This window comes from Perna viridis, chromosome 5 (assembly GCF_037379345.1).
Source record: "Perna viridis isolate PV_CMFRI_1.1 ecotype Kerala chromosome 5, ASM3737934v1, whole genome shotgun sequence".
In the NCBI taxonomy this organism is placed as follows: domain Eukaryota; kingdom Metazoa; phylum Mollusca; class Bivalvia; order Mytilida; family Mytilidae; genus Perna; species Perna viridis.
In genome coordinates, this window is record NC_142449.1 from 26,862,452 (window position 1) to 26,884,127 (window position 21,676).

At 31.2% G+C, this 21,676-nt stretch overlaps 1 protein-coding gene across 2 annotated transcripts in view; it reads right to left on the reverse strand.

The window, feature by feature from the left end:
* Positions 1 to 507: 507 nt before the first annotated feature.
* The window catches only part of LOC148616878 (Golgi apparatus protein 1-like), a 41,796-nt gene continuing 20,627 nt past the window's right edge, over positions 508 to 21,676 (reverse strand). The window contains exons 10-25 of one of the 2 annotated variants that reach the window (XM_088584027.1): positions 19,514 to 19,667; positions 17,591 to 17,737; positions 16,195 to 16,347; positions 15,775 to 15,885; positions 14,430 to 14,518; positions 13,007 to 13,121; positions 11,683 to 11,775; positions 11,010 to 11,081; positions 10,533 to 10,595; positions 9,318 to 9,438; positions 8,562 to 8,704; positions 7,348 to 7,449; positions 6,761 to 6,922; positions 4,527 to 4,647; positions 1,691 to 1,797; positions 508 to 678 (exon numbers count right to left, since the gene is read on the reverse strand). In XM_088584027.1, the coding sequence (XP_088440153.1) occupies positions 511 to 678; positions 1,691 to 1,797; positions 4,527 to 4,647; positions 6,761 to 6,922; positions 7,348 to 7,449; positions 8,562 to 8,704; positions 9,318 to 9,438; positions 10,533 to 10,595; positions 11,010 to 11,081; positions 11,683 to 11,775; positions 13,007 to 13,121; positions 14,430 to 14,518; positions 15,775 to 15,885; positions 16,195 to 16,347; positions 17,591 to 17,737; positions 19,514 to 19,667 (1,921 nt within the window). In that variant the 3' untranslated portion in view covers positions 508 to 510. The remainder of the gene's footprint in view (positions 679 to 1,690; positions 1,798 to 4,526; positions 4,648 to 6,760; positions 6,923 to 7,347; positions 7,450 to 8,561; positions 8,705 to 9,317; positions 9,439 to 10,532; positions 10,596 to 11,009; positions 11,082 to 11,682; positions 11,776 to 13,006; positions 13,122 to 14,429; positions 14,519 to 15,774; positions 15,886 to 16,194; positions 16,348 to 17,590; positions 17,738 to 19,513; positions 19,668 to 21,676) is intronic. The other variant, XM_088584026.1, reaches the window with a different exon arrangement.

The following is a 21,676-nucleotide window of genomic DNA, read 5'->3' on the forward strand; positions in this document are numbered from 1 at the left end:
GATACCCGCGAGTATGTTATCACGAAAAAATCTCCAAGAAGTTAATAAGTTTATAGTATTAAAATATCTTGAAGACATAACTAAATACTAACCATTTCAAATTACAATAAATATTTATGAAAAATGTTTTAGATTGATTCATTTCAGGCTAGTTGGTTGGATGCAGGAAACAATATCTAAATTTAGGCCAAAGCCACATTGTACAGAGCATCTTTCAATATCAATTTTACAACATGTACATGTACATATTAAGACTCAAACTATGTTAATTCAGTTCATTAATAACAACAAGCTGCCAATGACAATCAACCGAACTTGATCTAAAATTTCATTTCAAAATACACCAAGTTATGCAAGTTAATTTTCTCTAACAGAACAGAAATTCTAACTCACTGCACATCCACAAATCAAAATTACAGGATAGAAAAACACATTTATACAAAACAATGATTTTCAATGAGTTATTCTAATATTTCCATGGTATTTTCAGCAATAAACATACACTCATTTTTATTTATTCTTATTTTCTTTTGTAACACGCTTAGTCACTCTTCCACATGTAATGCCAATTAAAAAGATGACACCTATTATTGAACAAATCACTCCCAATAAATAAGTCTTTGCTGGTGATCCTGAAATTTGGTTTGCAAGCTCTTGGAAACCTTCCAATGGAGCAATCTACAAAACAAACAAAATTTGAAATCATAAATTTTAGTTTATTACAAAAAATTTGGTCAATTAGTCATATGAGCACAATGAGCATATTTTTTCAAGTATGTTCTTTAAGCTTATAATGATTGGGACTACCACTACTGCACAGTTTGAAAAAAAAGGGAAAATTACAGATTGATTGTGTGTGAATTCAAAAATACTATTAAATAAAAAGCTAGCGGTAGAAAGCTTCAGCTACCTCAACAGAGAAGAATTTTTATTTATATTTTTATCAGAAATTTACACAATTTTTCATTTTATCTACCAGGGTGGAACATCAGTGACATCTTACATATGTAAATCCTGTCAGAACATGAATGGCCTAAAATCTGTTGGAAGAGATGTTCACAGTTAGGGTGTGACTGTTAAATTTTCAATGCAGATGCACATCATCATTATCATGTGTTAAATGAAGTCTGGAATATTACCACTGGTTGAGATATCAACAATATAAATTCATAACATGCATTTTCAATAAAGTTCAATGTAATTTGAGTACAAATAGCTCCGTCACTCATAGGCAAAGCCTAAAATCATATCTACAAATAGCTCCGTCGCTCACAGACATAGCCTAAAATCATATCTACAAATAGCTCCGTCACTCATAGGCAAAGGCTATAATCATATCTACAAATAGCTCCGTCATTCATAGGCATAGCCTAAAATCATATCTACAAATAGCTCCGTCACTCACAGGCATACGCCTAAATCACATCTACAAATCGCTCCATCACTCACAGGAAAAGCCTAAAATCATATCTACAAATAGCTCCGTCACTCATAAGCAAAGCCTAAAATCATATCTACAAAAAGCTCCGTCACTCAAAAGCATAGCCTAAAATCATATCTACAGATAGCTCCATCACTCATTGGCAAAGCCTAAAATCATATCTACATGTATGTACTCTTGAGTTCAAACATATACTACTTAGCTGATAAACAGGAGACCATCTTTACATTGATTATGCCATCAACTTACCCTGACTGATAACTCCCATAATTCTTTCCGTCTTTTTAACTGAGCATAACATTTTTTATCTAACCTGTTGGGATGATCTTCAAATTCTTGTAATAAGCAAGTCATTTCTAAAAATCAAACAAATTTGTTGTGTCAGACAATATTGTATTACTTAATGGTTTTTATGGAAGTAAGAAGTATCTGAGAGAATTCATGTCATTAAGATATTAGTTGAAAACCTGAGGTCAATTTCACAACAAAATGCTTTCCAAGGATCAACTTCATATTACCAGAGAGGTCAAACTATTAGCAAATGGCGCAAGTATGGACACACCATTCGATACAGTTTTGAATTTTGATTGCGTCATGACATTTGACACAGCTAGGATAAGAATTTTTGTGGCAATTAATTCCTAAATGGTACTATTCACAATCCCAAAATCAATCCCAATCTTTCTTTGGGAGTGTGGTACCTTGTGACACAATTTCAAAGAATTCCATTTCCTTTTACTCAATGTGTCATCTAGATATAAATTCTTGTTTCTGGCCCTGAATTCTCACCCACCTCAAGTCATAATCTGTGAGGAAAAGAATAGTGTGGAGCAATATTATTGATTTTACTGGAGTTAGTGTTAAATTATACAAAATGCTTGTTTTAAACCTTTTTTGGACCTTAATTACATACCATTGCATCCCCTCCAAAATCAATACCAACCTTCCTTTTTGCAGTTTAGAACCATGTTACATTTTGGTTTATTTGGAGCCTCTCTTATAAGTACCAAAATATAATATATACAAAAACAGATTAATGTTGTTATATGAACGACTTGCATATAAAAGATAAATCAATCCTAGAGAGACTAATGTAATTAACAGTTCAGCATTAATTTGACTCATAATTTGAAAATTGTCAATTTAAATGATTTACTTCACAGACAAAAGTTAACTAAAAACAAAAATGATCAAGGTTCACAACTAGAATTTTATTTACGCTATTGGTAATTATCTTTAATGGCTTTGACAACTTTATTAGTGAAAATATAACTGTTACCAATTATTTTCATGGTTATTTGATTGTAATAAAACAACAATGATCGTCACACTAGCCAAGCCACAAGTGTCAATTATCCACTCGAATCTTCTTTGATTGTGAAACTGAAGCAAATCAATTACCATGAGCAACAGATGTTTACATAGCAATTAAACTGAACCTTTAATTGCCACTATAACCTTGGTTCCCTTGATTACTCTTTGTTTACCCAGGTAAACTGCAGTAATAAATATGTCACTGGTATTGTTAGAATCTTTACCAGTGTCATTTTCATTCCTAAATTTTAACAAAGTAAAACGAAAGGTCAATTTAATTGCTTTGCAGACAGGTATTAGGATATCAATCTTGTTTTCGTTTGAACCTTCCAATACACAGATATATATTGGCTGCCTTAATTTCAAAATTTCGAAGAATGTTATATCTTGGTGTGTTTAATTTTGGCACTTTCAAAAAAAGAAGCCAAATAAACCAAAATAAACCTACTGTCCTAATTTCATGATATACGCTAATCCAGGAATATTCCTTCTTTGTAGTTTTAGGAACTTGTATCTAGAGGCTCAAGAGAGCCTGAATCATTCACCTGGTTAACCATTTGCTTATTTGAAAAACTTGAGGAACAAGACAGGCTAAGTTAAAATCAACTAAATTGTCAAATGCAGCAAATGCTTTTAATAGCATTTTCATGACCTGAACCAGAATTTTGCTAAAGGCAACAATTTTTTAATTATTTTCAAAAACCTGTCTTCCGACCCCTAAGTTCCATTCTTAGTATAGGCAGCCATATCTATTAACCTATTAAAAATCACAAGTCATTTTGAGCAAAATACACTAAAGAACTATCATGCTTATTTTCATTTAATGATCTTAAATGGTTTTAGAGAAGATTTTCGAAGTTGTACATGTGAAAAAAAAACAACAAAAAAATCTGTTTCAGGGGCCGTAACTCCTACATCAGTCAATGAATGGTTTTGAAAATTTCGGCATAGGTCCTTCTCATGATGCTTAACAATTTTTCCCAGTGCCAGAAATTTGCTAAAGGCAACGGTTTCTTAGTTACTTGCAAAAAAATTGCCATCTGACCCAAACATTCTATTTTTAGTAACCGTGGCCAAGTTTTTTCATGGATAAAAAATCCCAATGATCATTCTGTGTGGGATACCCTAAGGAACATATATGCCAACTTTCACTGAATTCTGTGCGAAGGATTTTGAGAAGATTTACAATGTTGCACATGCGAAAAATGCAAAAAAAAAAAACTTTCAGGGGCCGTAACTCCTACATCAGTCTACGAATCGTTTTGTAAATTTCGGCATGGACCTGTCTCATGATGCTGAACAATAACACCCACGCCAGAAATTTGATAAGGGCAACGGTTTTTGAGTTATTTGCAAAGAACTGCCATCTGACCCCTAAGTTCTATTTTTAGTAACAGTGGCCATGTTTTTTATGGATCAAAAATCCCAAAGGTCATTTTGTGCAGAATACCCTTGGGAACAATCATGCTAAGTTTAGAACTTGTCAGTCTAGTAGTTTCAGAGGAGAAGATTTTTGAAAATTTCTCCACGACGACAATGACGATGGACGCCAAGTGATGACATAAGCTCACTTGGCCTTTGGCCAGGCGAGCTAAAAATTGGTAATCCAGGCATGTTAATTCTACATGACTTATGCACTACTGAAAATTGATTCTCTAAGAATGTTTTTTCCTACGGTTTTATTTGAAAATTGATACCCAAAAAACATTATTACTTTCACAGTATAATTCTTATAAGAATTGATACTTAAAACAGATGATCCTAGACTTACTTCTGCCTTCTCCTGGGGCTAAATCAGCACAGAATTTATACAGATCTTTCTGACATGCTGTATGTAGTATAGGGTCTATACTTATATCTATTTCTGATTCCTGAATAATTCTTGCAATATTCTACAATTGAATATAAAATGTAAATATTAATTATTTCAAAAACTAATGGTGTTTTTAATCCTTAAGAAAAAATGACGACATGACACTGCCATAAAAAAAAAAAAAAAAAAGATACACATGAGAATCACATGTAGAGGAAATGTTTAACATATGAATGAAGACTTATCATTATGATTATCATGTGTTCGGTTTATCAATTCATTTATACATGATACTTCACTTATAAAATTTTCAACCATTAGCCTGAATAATAGAGGACTGTATAGGATTCAGCTAGCCTGAAACAAGAAATGTACACATCATTCCAAAAGCCAGAATCAATTTTTACTAGCCCCAGTGTTCGGGCTAGTCACTTAAGGTGAGCTGAGCACTGATCACATGTGGCACTTTTGAATGTATATACAATTGCAATACTCCATACTTGAAATTCAAATTTACCCCATAAACAATGTCAACAGCCTTTCAAGCAACTTATTGTGGAAATTTCGAAAAAAGAAGAGTATTTTTTTGAATTTTCAGAACTTTATTTGACAAACCATAACGGGTTATGTCTTCTTCTCAAAATAGAAAAAAATATTTGTGTATGCAACTCCATGGAGATGAATCCTGAATTTCAGGATAGGAAGGGCTGAGCAAAGTGAAAAATGTAAATTTTTCGACGAAATTTTTGCCAGAAATCAAGATTTCATGCTCAAAAATATTTTCTTCCCACTTTAGCACGAGGGGTGTACACCATGTCTAAATATGTTCAAATTAGAAAAAAGTAAGATTTTACAAAAAATTTCAGGCTTTTTTATGGATAAGGAAACTTAGGACTGCTATTAAAAAATAAGAAAATTTGGACAAGAAGGGCCCACTAGAAAGTCTGCATCAAGTAAAACATTTTATAGTTCAACATAAATAATTCTACTAGGACTATCCAGATCACACCTCTATGGATCTTAATACTAAAATATTAGGATCTTAATATTGAAATATTACTAAAATATAGTTAATTTTCTTTGTTAAATAAAAAAGTTCTATCCAAACAAAGGTCAAATTATTTGACACTGTGGTCGTGAGCTTAACAACAGAGTGAGGCAATCTTCCAGTACAGACACTAGATACAACTATAAAAATTAGAGAAAATCAGAGAAGATTCAAATGAAGAGCTTCATCAGAGAGCAAGAACATAAAAAAATATAGCGCACAGGAAAAGGAGATGGATTGTATATATACCCAGAACAGACAACACCAGGTTACATGTACGATGGCTTTGACATGGCTTCCAGAAGAAAAAAGAAAACTTGGTCAACCTAAAAATAACATGGAAGGGGATTTCTGCACAAGAAAGATTCCAACTGGGCAGAAGAATCACTTCTTGGGCAGAAGACTAAGTAAGGGTGGCAGTCAAGGACAGACAAAGATGGAGACAATATATCAGGACCTTCTGTTACCGAGGGCATGAAGAGGACAAGCGAGATGAGGTAAGGTTAACATCTTATATAATTCTTTCCGTGACACTGGCTTGTATTCAATACCATCATTTACTGATTTAAAGGATTCAGATGTTATCAAAGAGCAGATCGTTACTAACTGAGGATGACCTGGCATAATACATGAACAGTATCAATTTAGTAAAAAACACAAGACAACACAATACATGTATGTTCATACATGTTAGGAGAAGCTGTCCAGCAACTGAACCAAAAATACCTTAATAGTTAATGGTGTTAAAATGCTGGTTTTAAAATGATCAAGAGGCCCACACATCAATCATCAGCTAACAGCCAACAATAACATAGATGTATAATAGAATTGTTTTATTATTGTTGTAATTTCGAATGAGGTGCTTTAATATATACTCTAGTCACACAAATGGCTTGTTTGAAAAGGTGGGCAAATCTTAATGTCATAAAAAGTACAAGTAGTTCTGTAATGGTGCTCCTACCTCAATTACACCATTAATCACCTCACTGATTGATTTAAAGAAGAACAACACAGTGAAACCTGTCCAAATCACCTCCATTTGCACTTTTCGTGTTCACTTCACATAGATTCAAACTGCATCACTACTGACATGAAGAGACTAATGGATTAAGACAGGTTTGACTGTATTTCATTAGAATCTGACCTGTTTACATTTTTCACCACTAATTAATCTCTCTTTAAATTTATCCATGAGACATCTCTGGACCTCTCCTTTATCAGGGTCTTGTTCCATCTGTACAACTTCATTAGGATTGGGAGATAACTCTAATGCTTTCTGATGTTCTGCACGGCAATGTTTCTTTATCTACAAACAAAGCATTGTACTTTATAATGCAATACATTGGATACTTGGAAGCTTTCAGACAAAATCTAGATGTACTTACATTTTTATTTTTTAAAGACTTATGTCAGGTTTTGCTGGTGTAATTTAGTGATTCAATTATTTTATAATTAGAAAGTTAGTACAAACTGCGTTGATGTCAATATGGTCATTTTACATCTGGCATTCTTATTATGAACCAAATTAAATTACACCTAAACAACAAAAGAAAAAGTGTTTCAATGGAATTAATAAGAAAGGTAATATAATGAAGGAAAAAATGTTTTGAGGAAGTAAATAAAAAAATTCTTTCTATGTATAAACATACATTTAATCAAGCATTTGAAAAAACTTCCAGGTAAAAGAATTATTTTCTTTTTAAAACTTTATTACTTTAATTTTATTAATACCTCATCTTCACAAGCTGTAGCTAAAGCAGTGTCTTCCATGTAATTTAAGGCTGACTCTTTTATAATGTCTCTTACAACATCTGTACACCTATTACTCAATTTCTATAAAATAATGTAACGTTATAAGTGATGTCTGAAATAAGTAACATCCGTACACCTATTACTCAATTTCTATCAAATAACAGAACATAACTAGAGGCTATAAAGAGCCTGAATTGCTTTCCTTGCTTTTCCATAGATACAAATTCCAAACACTCATTTTGTGCAGGAGACCTTAAGATTTAGTCAAATCAAGTATCATTGAATTCTGTCCAGAAGTTTCACAGAGAAGATTTTGAAAATATAACATAAAAAAATAGCAAAAACAAAGAAACACATCCAAAAAAGGCTTTAACTGCAACATGAGTAAATAGAAATTGGACCTCAGGTAGATCTTACTATGATAAATACATTTACCCTCTGTCAGAATTTGGCTAAAAATTACAGTTTTGGTGATGTATACAAAAAACTGCTGTCTGACCCCCATTGTTCTATTTTTAGTAACAGCCACCATTTTTTTTCAAAAAAAACGTTAATAAGCAAGATATAACTGCAGTGGCCATTGTTGTCAACAAACAAATCTCCACATCAGTTCTGGGTAGACTAACTGAAGAACACTCATGTTAAATATGGTTTTAATTTGTCCAGTAGTGTACGAGAAGATTTTTAAAAAATACAGCATAAATGGAACATTAAGTAATACCAAACGTAATGGTGAAAAAATAGGAAGGCAAAATGTTCAACATGGCCTAACTTGATGACTACATTTTGGATTTCTATAAAAAATTTACATAACCTGTATTTCATAGTAACCAACAACTATGCAAAGTTTCCAAAAAAATTCACTGATCCATTCTCAAGTTATCATTTGGAAACATGAAGGGGACAGACATATGAACATGCAACTTTTTGAAGGATATCACATACATTAATACCTTGCAACTTGTGTCGCGGGGTATGAAAATTGTAAAGAACAATGGTGGATACCAAGTTATGGCAATAGCTCACATGGCCCTTCAACCCGGATAAGCTAAAAATCAATTCTATACATCATTCAGAGCAAAGGCAAACTCTGAATGTCTTTATTCCAGAAGCTGCATCAGACTTCTGTATGAAAAATAATAATAAAATATCATTAACAAAATTCATCTTTTCTAAGCCATTCAGCATTATACCTGTTTATTAAACTGTTCTCTAAGACACACTAAAACCTCTCCGCTGGCATCCTCATCTTCATGTACTCTGGCTACAACAGACTGACAGAATTTCTTGATGTCCATTCCACATTCTTTCCTTAATGTTGGGTTTAATCTGTAATCTAAAAATAGAATCATATGTCAAAGGAATACTTTGCTACAAACAAGTCTTGGTGAATTTTTTTTTGGCAGCATTACGTCAACTTTTTTTTTATAGTTTTTATAGTGAAATAATAACTTTCCCAAAAGTTTGACTCATTTCAAAAGATCCAAACCAGAATTGTCTGATTTTTCTAACTTTTGACTTTTTTTTTATAAGCCATTCTATACATCCATGTAAATTTTATTATGTTTTGAAATTAAAATCAACCAATTTATGCAGGTACCAGCCTTAAGATGATGTTTTAGTGTGAATAAAAGGTTCTTCCTGAACATATATGTAAGAAATAACTGATTGATCAACAGCAAAAGATTTGCCTTACAAAATTCTACTGCAATCTATGTCCAGCAAAAAACTTTTTCACATGTTTGACCATCAAAATCATACACGAGTACAATACATAAATATGCATAATACAAACCAAAATATGGAAAATTAAAAGTCAAATTTTGACAAGTATACCAAACCACTTAACTGGTCAAAACATTTGTTATAGTCTTTCAGAACTTCATGAGGCTGAAGTTAGTATTGAATATTGTTTCCATGTCTATTTCACTCTCTATCCTCAACCATACCTCTATTTCTGACAACCTGTCTCCGGGTAAGGAGATCTCTACATGCAGCATCAAAGTTAGGTTCATGCTTATGTGCCACCAAACATGTGACCAAGTCATCCTCATCTCCTCTGCAATATTGCTGTGAAAGAGCAGAAAAGATGGATTAAAAAAAACTGAATTATTCATTTCGACTTGCCCATAGTGGGCAATGGGCAAATTTTAAAAATACATTTATGCATTAGTTCCATGGAACTAAAGCTGTTTGACAAAATACATATAACCACACCAAAGTCCATACATATGATTAAGTGTTATCCACAAAAAAATGAAAAAATATAATCCACACACATGATTAAGTGTATGATGAATGCAATCAACACATATTAATGGAATCCACACATAGGATTAAATGTTATTTGCACATGATTAAAAGTAATTCACAAATGATTAAATGTAATTCACACATGATTAAATGTAATCCACACATATGATTATATGTTATCTACACATATGATTAAATGTAATCCACACAATATGATTCAATGTATATGTAGGTAACAGTGAAACCTGTGCTAATTGCAACGGAATTCTGATGGACAGAATGACAGACAGATGAGGTGATTCCAATACACCACTAACTCAATGAGTGGAGGTATGTTATCAGAAAAGGACTTTAAAAATAAGAATCTGATTTAGAATTGTTTTCAGTTTGTTAAGACAGTAGGTGTAAAACTATGTCACTCCATCAGGGTCCAATACATAACTTTCACAAAGAATATATAACTGTTTCAGACTGATAAACAACATTCTAGCTTTTAATTCTTCATTTTTGATGAACTGATGAATCAGCCAAATTAGACAGGTTTGAGAAGCTTGAAAATTGACAGAAAAGGGGTAAAACAATGTCTGTTTTCTGGTTTAAACTGGTTTCTTGTTTAAGGAGGTAGACCTAGGGTAAGGGACACAACTCTTACAAATCATTGGAACGTTTGTATTCACCATTTTACTTCAATCTCATGAAAGCATCAAAGTAACTTGGACTGATTTCAGCTTGAAAAGCTTTGGTGAAATTGAACATGATACAAACATATCACTGATTTCAAGAGTTATTTACCTTACTCTAGGTCTACCTCCTTAAATCAAAGTTTGATTTAGACATATTTCATGGAACAAGAAACTGAAAATTGTCTGAAAAAAATTCAAGGTTTATAAAGATTATAACTGATCACCTACCTTTATCATTACTTTGCAGACTTGTTGGAGTTTGAAATCAGCATTGTTCTTTACCTCTTCTCTCTTTATAACAAAAGAAATGTTGTCAGTATTAAAATAATGAAGGCAATATACTACTGACACTTTCAGTCAAACATATTTTTGGATGATGGTCATTATGTCAAACTAGTATGTTTCCAATATATCTACACGTTATTATCATTTGTTGCTAGTTTTTGGTGAATTTGTTAATTGCCATAGATGCCTAACAATGCTTAACCCATTTTATTAAGAATTGAAAACATATTTCCCTCTCTACAGATTTTACATTCTCAGCTGATGGTTGGTTCAAATTCCATTGTTAAGTCACACTTGATAATTAAATTTTCAACTCTTTAACGTTCAGCTAGCCTAACACTCTAAACTGAAATAAAAATGTTCTCAGTAACAAGTATCTGCAGCATGTGAGCATTTATCAAAGAAACGATAATATCATACCTCTCTTTTAAACAACAGCTTATGACATCTAGGTTGGAGTTTAGCTTGATGTGCCTTCAGACATTCCACGACCTGAAATATAATCCACCATTTTCATGTAACATTATACTACTGTGATTACCAATAACATCTGTAAAATTTGTCGAATCAAGATGGCAGCACAAAATGATCAATTACATATGGTGAATAACAATCATACAAAATTTGAACAAAGAAATTGAGCAGTTTCTGAGGAGTGGCATCCACAAAAAGTTCCTACAGTGTAGCATGTACACATTCAACAAAGTACCATAACTCCTGTATGATTTGTCAAAAAAAAAATGGCGGAGCAATATGATCAACTAGGCATGGTAAATAACAATCATATAAAATTTGAACAAAACTCATTGAACTGTTTCCAAAGGGTTGCATAAAATTTTCCTATTTTGTAGCATGTTCAAATTAAACAAAGTCCCATAACTCATGCAAATCTATTAATTATGAACACATGATATACTATGGAAGAATTACAGGTATGTTTATCAATTTCAATTAAGTGAAATGGCAAAATATTGAATTCATGGATCTTAAAAATATTAAATGGAAATTTTACATTTGTTATGGATTTGACAGAATCAAGAAAACCATGAAAATTTGTTCTGTCTACTAAGTTTTATTCGCATTAATTAATTACCTTTGCATTTCCGTGATGTACTTTAGAACAGTAATTATCTACATCGTTTTTACAAGCACGTTTTAGATCCTTGTCTAATTCTATATCTTCTCCCTGGTAAATATTTGAGAAATTAAAACTGCATATACATGAATATCATGCTAGAGTTGATGTATGTATTTAATGCTTAATTGATTACAAAAAAAGGGGGTCCGTGCAAAAACCAGGCAAGTGGGTGGCACATCACAATTTTTTTAAATTTTTTTTTAAATTTCACTTATTTTATTACACAAGTGCATCCTTTCTTGAAGTTTAAAGTTGGTTTTTGATTAACTTCAAGAACTAAAGAGAAAATAATTACATAAAAACCATAGAAATTCATTGAAAAAGGGTAGACTAATTCTAACCCTTTAATTTGAGCAAAATTTGGTTGCATTGTAAGGGAATTTGAAAGTCAATTTCTGAGCCACCCATTGTCAATTTAAACAAACTTGATACTATTAGGCATTCACATGGAATCATTCAGTGGCATAACATTTACCCTGTGCCACCTATATCATAGGATCTGCCTGATTTTTACATGGAGAGCCTCTTAATTGTTCTTGCAAGTTGATAATGTCTTATGCATTTAGTGGTGATTTTCACCATGTTTATCATACAATATCTTTCATATTCTTAAAGAAATGTTTCTTATTGTCATAAATTCATAATTCAGTTGAAATTTATATGAACAAACTTGTCAATACTCTGCTGAAATACATCTTTACATGCAAGTCAAAAGTTGAATTAGGTGGGGGGAATAGCCTAAAGTTATTCTTGCAAGTTGATAATGCATTGTGCATGTAATTATGCAATATTTTCTTTTGAATAACTGATTTTCATTATGATAATCATACTGTATCTTGCACACTCTTCAAGAAATATTTCCTATTTGTAAATTCATTGTTCAATTGAAATTCACTAATACAAACTTGTTGATGGAACTGCTGTTTTGAAAGATCTGCCAAAATACATAGATGACAGTATTGGCGCAGGGTGTATTAATGAACCACTTGTAATAAAAATATATTAAAATGTTTACAATCTTCAAAATGTCAACCAGATTAAATTACCAGTACAATAAACAACATTATAAATGTTTTTAATCAATGAGGAAATTTTCAACAATATTGCAAACATTAAAACTACATTTTATAGCAAACAATTTATAATGTAGATAAAGACCAGTCATAAAACACAAGACTGAACTTCACTGAGTACCTATATTACCCATTGAGTACAAATATTGCCTACTGAGTACCTATATAGCCTATCTCGTATACATCAACTAAGATGGGAAACCTACCCTCTGCATGACTTCAAATCGGAGTTGTTTTCGACATTGTTTATCTATCCTGTGATCAGTATCCAACAATGTATCATTTCTTACATGTTCACTCAGACATGATACTACATCACTCCTAAAACAAAATATGTCAAAAATGCATTTCCAACAAAAAATTGTAGACCATATGATTTTTGAAGTGAATTTCTTAGTTCCTAAAGTAGGAGGAGGTGTGTAATTCATTACTTTCCCATTGCATCAAAAAATGATCATTGAATTTCAGAATTTTTTCAACTAACTAAAATTGGCAAATACTGAAAACTTACATTCACTAAATTCAAGGTTTTGGGGTTACTTCTTTACCTATATTACCTATAGAATTCCACTTGCAAATTTAAGAAAATGGAAATAATTTCTACTAGCAAAATTGAATTTCAACTTGCATTTAGTATTTAAGTATTTCCCTTATATTCAATCACTACGATTGTGTTTTTATGTCAATAATTACAAGAAATAATGATGAGAAAGTGCCTCTTCATTTTCGTTTTTTAAACTGCTACAGATAAAAAAGATTACCTGAGAACTGCAGAAACATTTTTGTTGGCCTCTTAAACAAAAAAAAACAAAAACAAAAACAAAACTAAAATCAATATACATTTGGTTGATTGTTTAGTGTAAGGAATCAATCTGCATCTCTTATAATAATAATTGATACATTCATTCCAGTTAACCTAGCTTTGTACTAGGCTAACAATTCCATGAAGTACTAAATATAAGGAATAACAACAAGTGATGTGGTGCCATAAAACACCTTTTAACTTCTTGCAAACAAACTCTAATTTACTTAGAGTTTAATTTCAAGTTTTAACCAACTTATAGTATAACAGTTGTCAGTCATTAATTTCAGGTAAAAACAGTGGACCACAAAAGGTTTTTTGGCCAATTTTCAATAAGAACTTTTGAAGTCAGACTTTCTTCCATAGATTCAATGTAAAAACAGTGATATGAAAAATGTACATATTTAAGAACTAATAGGAAACAAGCATATTTAGTTAGGCATTTGTTACATTTCACCTTCTATATCCATTCTTTTTCAATTACAGATATTTTATCACTTACTACTTCTACAATTTAGTACACTTAGTACAAGTTTGTGACTATTTTAGTGGCGGCATTTTTTAATAAACTATAATATGTCCCCTATAAAAAAAAAAGACAGGCATATAAGAATGGGAAAGTCCAATGAAAAAGTTGCTTCAAGAAAGTAAACAAAATAGCTTACAATATATGCCCCACTGTGTGAAGCCACATACCATATTTCAAATAAATCTATTGAATAATTCGTACAAAATTAGGACGGATGGACTGGGTGATTCCAATATACCACAAACTTGTTAAGTCCATCTATCAGATGCTTAAATGGTACAATTATGTTTGTACTTACTTCTTCTTCACTTTGGGACAGTATTTTTTGACTGCTTTCTTACATGCTTCCTTAAACTTGTGTGAAAATTCATAATTTTTCATTGATATCTGAAAGATAAACAAGAAATTCGTCAATACAGCATTGATGGTCCACTTCATTCTTTTCTTACAAGAGTCATAAAATGGCATCTACATGTACACCAGGTATACATTTTTTCAAAAACATCAATAAAGACACAGCTTCATACCCTATTGATGCAGCAGTATAAAAATTATACCTTCATAAACATGCATACTAAAATATCAGAAAGATGTTACCAAGTTTTCATCTTCCTAGTTCAAACCAGCTTAACTCAATTTTGTTAACATAGTTCCTTTAGCATGTATGCAACAAAACAACACAGCACAGCACAGCACAGCACAGCACAACACAGCAAAGCACAGCTAACACTTTGTTAGCTTGTAGAGGATGTACTTACACCTATCTATTTGTAAATTATCCTACTATCTACATGTACATGTACCAATTGATACTCTATCACAGAATAATATTATTGTTTGTTTGTTGGGGTTTAACGTCCGAGCAGCAATATTTCAGCTATATTCAGACGACAGAATAATATTAAGGTTTCATGCTAATGTTATTTAAAAAATGTAAATAAGTTTTCCAAAGCTGGAAAGTATGACAAGGCCATTCCAAAATAATTTCTTGGTTCTCAACAAGGAAGGCATATCTGTTTTACTATTTATACCCCCACAAAAATGTTATGAGGGGCTTTTAACACTACCATAAAAAATGATGAAATGTTTTCTTGTTTTTTTTTTTTTTTTTTTTTCAATGGTACAGTGACATTAGTTAAAAATGAAACACCATTAAAAGAGACAAGGGCTTGAAAACCAAGAATTTTTTTCCGTTGGCCTTAATTTACACACAGAAAGAGTTTACTTATTTACATAATGTAGTTTTTGAGACCAATCAATACTTAAATAAATTTGAAAAAAAACAGAGGCAGAATTCCAGCATTAAAAATTCTTTTGCATTCAAATGCGAACTAATGATTCCTTCAAGAACCAACTTTAGCATATGGATGGAAAAATAAACTGGATTGTAAATTATGAAGTTGGTGTCCTGTAACCCAGGGACAAACCTGAAATAACTTTCCAACAAAGGGGACACTAAATTGCGTACATGTATATCAAGCTTATGTCAAATATCAAGTGATTTTATCAAGCATTTTCAGAGAAACTTGGAAATAAAATTGTGAAAACAGAGGGACAGAAAAGAATGAAACAGTATAAACCCCTCCAACCTAGCAGGGGTATAATTATGGGTAGCAAAAACACATTTGTAATGGTATACTTACCAGTTGATGATGTTCTATCCCAGCATAACATTTTGGATCCATGTTATTGTGGTGTTTATGTTTAATTAGACACTGCATAATCACATCTTCCTCTTCCTCATTTTCTAGTTCCTGTCCATATAAAATGGGTATGGTAACGTGGTAAATGACACATATATAATATCATAATTGTTTACAAATGAAACATGGATTTAACGAGCGAGTTAATACAGAAATACTAAGGCAAAACATTAAAACAAAGACAACCAATAAAGGCCTGATTTTATTAGGTCAACAAACAAAGCTAAATTGACAATATTGGATGTAAATATAAAATAACAGAAAAATCCTGATTGGAATAAAATAAAGGGAAATCAGGTTTATAAATCAAAATTACTGGCTTGCCACTAAATGGAGCTGCATTTCAATTTATTTACTTACTTCTCCGCAGAACATTTTCAGCATAGGTGTACAGGCTTTGACCAACACAACATCTAGATCCATAAACTCATCCTCATCAGCTGTAATGTTGCCAACCACTTCCTGGCAAGCATCAGTCAGATCGTCATAGTTATCTTGTAAACAAGTCAGCTCCTATAAAAAAATGTCAAAATATTTGCCTTCATTGTGATAAAAGAACAAAAGGGTAAACAAATTTAACTAAGTTTTCTTTTGACTTATAGTTTACTCTCTTCTGTATGACACACCTTCTAGGTAGTTGTAAGTAATTTTGCCAAGTTTTATTACTAACTCAAAAAGGTATAACAGTTATAGAGCAGACAGATGGATGATCAGACAGACAGAATAGCTGATTACTTAAGGCAGGGTAGGAAACTAACTCAAATTCTAGCCAGTCCTGAATATAATTTTTTGATATATTTACTATATATGGCTATATAGATTTTTGCAAACATTAGCCATCCCTGCCAAAAAATAGCTAGTCTCGGGCTGGCAGGCAAGCTACTATTTCTAACTCTGCTTAACGGTTCCCACTGATATCAGCAGGGCCTTAACTAAACCTAAGAGAACCTCCTCTATCTTTCATAGAAATCCTACCTGTCTGTGTGAAGGTGGGTTAATATTTTAAAAGACCAACAACTTTTTCATACATTATTATATTTCTGTATGAACTTCACTCAGTATCATCAAGTATTCATTTAGAAAAACAAGACGCACTATTATTCAAATAAAAGCAAATCAGTATGAATTTGGTTTTCAAAATATCATAGGCTTTGCAACTACCATTTTGAACTCTGCAGTCTGATAATGACCATGCATTGACACTCAAACGAGGTTCGTAACGCCCCCTCCCCCTTTCTACCAATAAGCCATTACTCAGACCTGATATTACAAGATCAGTTAACGATGAAAAACTTTTTTTTGGAAATAACTATACATCGTATAACATATAAAATTGTTATGATAAAATCCAGATTTGAAACAGCAGAAGAAGTCTGGTCATCACTGATCTGATGGTACATGTAATGAGAATAAGAATTAAACAACATGTGTCTCCCCAGTTCCAAAACTTAAAGGGATACAACTCGCTAATAATTCACAGGATCTTAAATTCCTGGTAATATGCACATATAACTACATATCATGTCTTAACTACCTAAAAAGTCTTATGGAATTTGGTGCAGTAGTTTCTAGTAAGTTGTGCTTACTAAAGTTAAATGGACAAACAGACAGACAGACTGACAGACAGGCAGCCAGGAAGACACACAGATAGACCAGGCTAAAAAAAATATTTAAACCTAAAATTTGAGGAGACATAACTATATGTTAACCTCCCAAAACTGGCTTATTACAATAAACAAGGTATACTGTTACTCACATCTCCTCTGTTATGATTTTGTTCTTGATCAGAGCAGAATCTTCCCAGATCAGTAACACAGTTCTGCTCTATTTCAGGATCCAGTTCTATTCTCCGAGCTCGATTTCTCATCACTCTTTTTACTTCATGTTTACAGGCTCTTGACACCTAGCAAGAAACAGAAGCATTGCATTATGTACATTTATATTTATGCAGTTTTCAGGATTCAGATCCTTGACAGGAATTTGAAATCAAAATGTTTTGATGAAATGAGAAATGAAAATCATAAATTTTCAAGGAACATCATCCTTTATATTAAATATTTTTGAAATCAGGCTTATATCATGACAATTTTTTTTTCAATTTTCAATTTCTAAAAAATGTGGTACATAAAATGAAAAAAAAAATCTAATAAACTGAATATCTGAGAAGATGCTGCACATGTGATATACTGATAAACATATTCAAAGAAATTAAAGAAAAAAAAGATATAAATTCAATAAGCAACAATGTACTCTAGCATATCATAAGAACTATATGCACTTTAATGTCTGCAAATGATTTTTTGCGACAAATTTTAGTTCTTTTTTTATAATTAGTTACTCTATAATGTTTTGGTCTTTTATAAAAATGAAGAAGGAAACCAGGAAGTGGAATAACTAGAACTAGAACTAGAGGCTCCTCAGAGTCTGTATCACTCATATTATATCAAATACTACACAACTGTAAAATAATACGGTCCAATGTTGACTCATTTGATAAGGCAAACAAATAATATGTTTCCTGCTACCCTAATTTTTTGTGCCTACCCTAAACCTTTGATGGCAATTTTGACTAAAGCACTGTTAAAGTTAGATTGTTTTTTAATTTATTCAATGTATAATGTCTTTGAAAAATAAAATAATTTCCCTACCTACCTATCCACTTTTTTTCTTGCAGGTAGCAGGAAACAAGACTATTATTTTTTTTTTTTTGGCCTTAACAGGAAGCTGATGTAAAAAAAAATACTCAAGTACAACAAATGTACTGTACATCTCATTAGACTGAAGCTATATACCTAATATTAGTAATTCTTAAGTAACATACAAAATACAACATGTATGGTTAAAAACTTGTACCCGATTTTAAAAAATATCACATGATTACGAAAAAATTAAATGAGTTCCAAAAAAAATAAAGAGGTTCATGGAGTGAAGCATGATACAACTACAATGTGGAGTTTTTTACACACTTAATCATAGGGACTTGTTGTTCATTATGGACACAACTGTTTTGGACTGACTATAACATAAAATGTAAAAATTAATTAAAAATTTTCAAAATCAGTCCAAAAAGTAAAGTGTTACCACAGCTCATGCTAAACCTTCATAGGGAGCCTACCTTTAAATTGTTTTTAAAACGAGTTTCAAAGCTGTAGCCTCTAATAAGAAAATTAACTCTTATTGAACAGATTTACCTATTGAAACTAATAATACACTCTAAGGTTATGATCTGTGGTAAAATTATTCACGTCAAAAGATATGTTTTTTTCATGTAAAGAGGCTCTTTTAAAGAAAATGTTATACAAATCTACTACAAGATTTCTGAGCAGTTGGGCTGAATGGACATGTTGATGTATAATGTCAATAACTGACGCCAAGTGATGATTTAATATGACAAGTTCCAAACTTTGTCGGGAAATGAAAACTTATTTTTAACTAATAATGCTGGATCTCAACATATTGAAAGCTAAAAGAAATGGAAGTTCATGTCTAAATATTTAGAAATATAAATCCCACAAAAAAAAATACTGGTAATCTCCTATGATTAAACAAATGATAGTTTCAGCTAAAGAATGACCTATATATATAAAAACCAATAAGCACTCCTTTTGTACTTGGGAATCTAGATACATTTGTAGGATTATACATGTATGCCAAGCTATCATTTTTCCCTCATTCAAACCTTTTGTTTTCCACCTCTCATGTGGTTCCATAGGCAGGACATAACATATTGTCCCGTCGTATCATTTTTGGATCTTTTCTCATGCCACTTTCCATGATAGTTGCAAAATTCTTTGGCATAGCGTCGACACTTCTTATACACAAGTTGGTCTAATCTGGTTGACAAAATAATGCAACTTATACTCAATAGCTTAGTTTCCTTAAAGTGATTCTTAAAAGTATAAATGATTCCACTTAACTTGGAAGAAAGCCTTCAACATACTTAGAAATTTTAGTAACACTTCAAATTAAACAGTTAAAAAAAGATCATTCAACCTCATTTTTATTCAAATCTAAGTGTGATTCTTAAGTACTATTGATTTCAATTTAGTTATTCACATTATTTTGGTGTTCTAGCTTCTTTTAGAAAAAAAAGGAAGGAAAAAAATAAATGTTTTTAACATGTACTTACATGTATGTTGTCTTAACTTGTTCTTCATCATAAACATCAATATCAAACTTGTAAGCTTACAGTTTCCGTGCTATATTAACATTGTAATTATTACCACATGTACTTGTAAAAACTACACAAAAACAACAAGAACTTTTGGAGTATGGTAAACATTTCGTGTTACAAGTAAAATCTGAATTTGCAGTTTTTCTCAGTGACAAATTTTAGGCATCTGAATGTTTATATCTAAGAAGTTAAAAGGCTTTCTCCCAAACATTAAACCTAAACAAATAAACTGCATGCAACACCTGAATAGTAATAATATGAATCTTTCCACCATTACTCCATGCATTTAGTAGTTAACAGTCTTCTGATAAAGCAGACATTAAATCCTTCATCTTGTGAAAAGTGATTTTATTATATAATCCTTCATCTTAGAAAAAGTGATTTTATTATATAATCATTCATCTTAGAAAAAGTGATTTTATTATATAATCCTTCATCTTGTGAAAAGTGATTTTATCATATAATCCTTCATCTTGTGAAAAGTGGTTTTTTCATATAATCCTTTAACTTAGGAAAATTAATTTTATTATATAATTCTTTATCTTGTGAAAAGTGATTTTATATATAATTCTTCATCTTAGGAAAAGTAATTTTATTATTTAATTCTTCATCTTAGGAAAAGTGATTTTATTATATAATCCTTCATCTTAGGAAAAGTGATTTTATTATATAGTCCTTCATCTAGTGAAAAGTGGTTTTATTACATAATCCTTCATCTTAGGAAAAGTAATTTTATTATATAATCCTTCATCTTGTGAAAAGTGATTTTATAATATAATCCTTCATCTTAGGAAAAGTAGTTTTATTATATAATCCTTCATCTTAGAAAAAATGATTTTATTATATAATCCTTCATCTTGTGAAAAGTGGTTTTTTCATACAATCCTTTAACTTAGGAAAAGTAATTTTATTATATAATCCTTCATCTTGTGAAAAGTGATTTTATTATATAATTCTTCATCTTAGGAAAAGTGATTTTATTATATAATCCTTCATCTTAGGAAAAGTAATTTTATTATTTAATTCTTCATCTTAGAAAAAGTGATTTTATTATATAATCCTTCATCCAGTGAAAAGTTGTTTTATTACATAATCCTTCATCTTAGGAAATGTAATTTTATTATATAATCCTTCATCTTGTGAAAAGTAATTTTATTATATAATCCTTCATCTTGTGAAAAGTGATTTTATTATATAATTCTTCATCTTAGAAAAAGTGATTTTATTATATAATCATTCATCTTAGAAAAAGTGATTTTATTATATAATCCTTCATCTTAGAAAAAGTGATTTTATTATATAATCCTTCATCTTGTGAAAAGTGATTTTATTATATAATCCTTCATCTTAGGAAAAGTGATTTTATTATATAATCTGTCATCTTGTGAAAAGTATTTTACTATATATTAAGTATGGAATATGACAGTCTTTTCTATTAGATATTCACTGGAAACTATCTTGACTTCAGGTTTTCCACATACCAAAATTAATATCACTACCTCATCAGTATTACAGTGTAAATATATGATAAACAGAACAGGTGTTTTTTATATCAAACCCTATATCACCCTCAACCCATATTATCCCTCAAGCAAGCCCTCATGGATGATATAAGAGTCTTGAGTTGATACGAGATGTGATATGAAAATTGAACCATATCATTTCTGA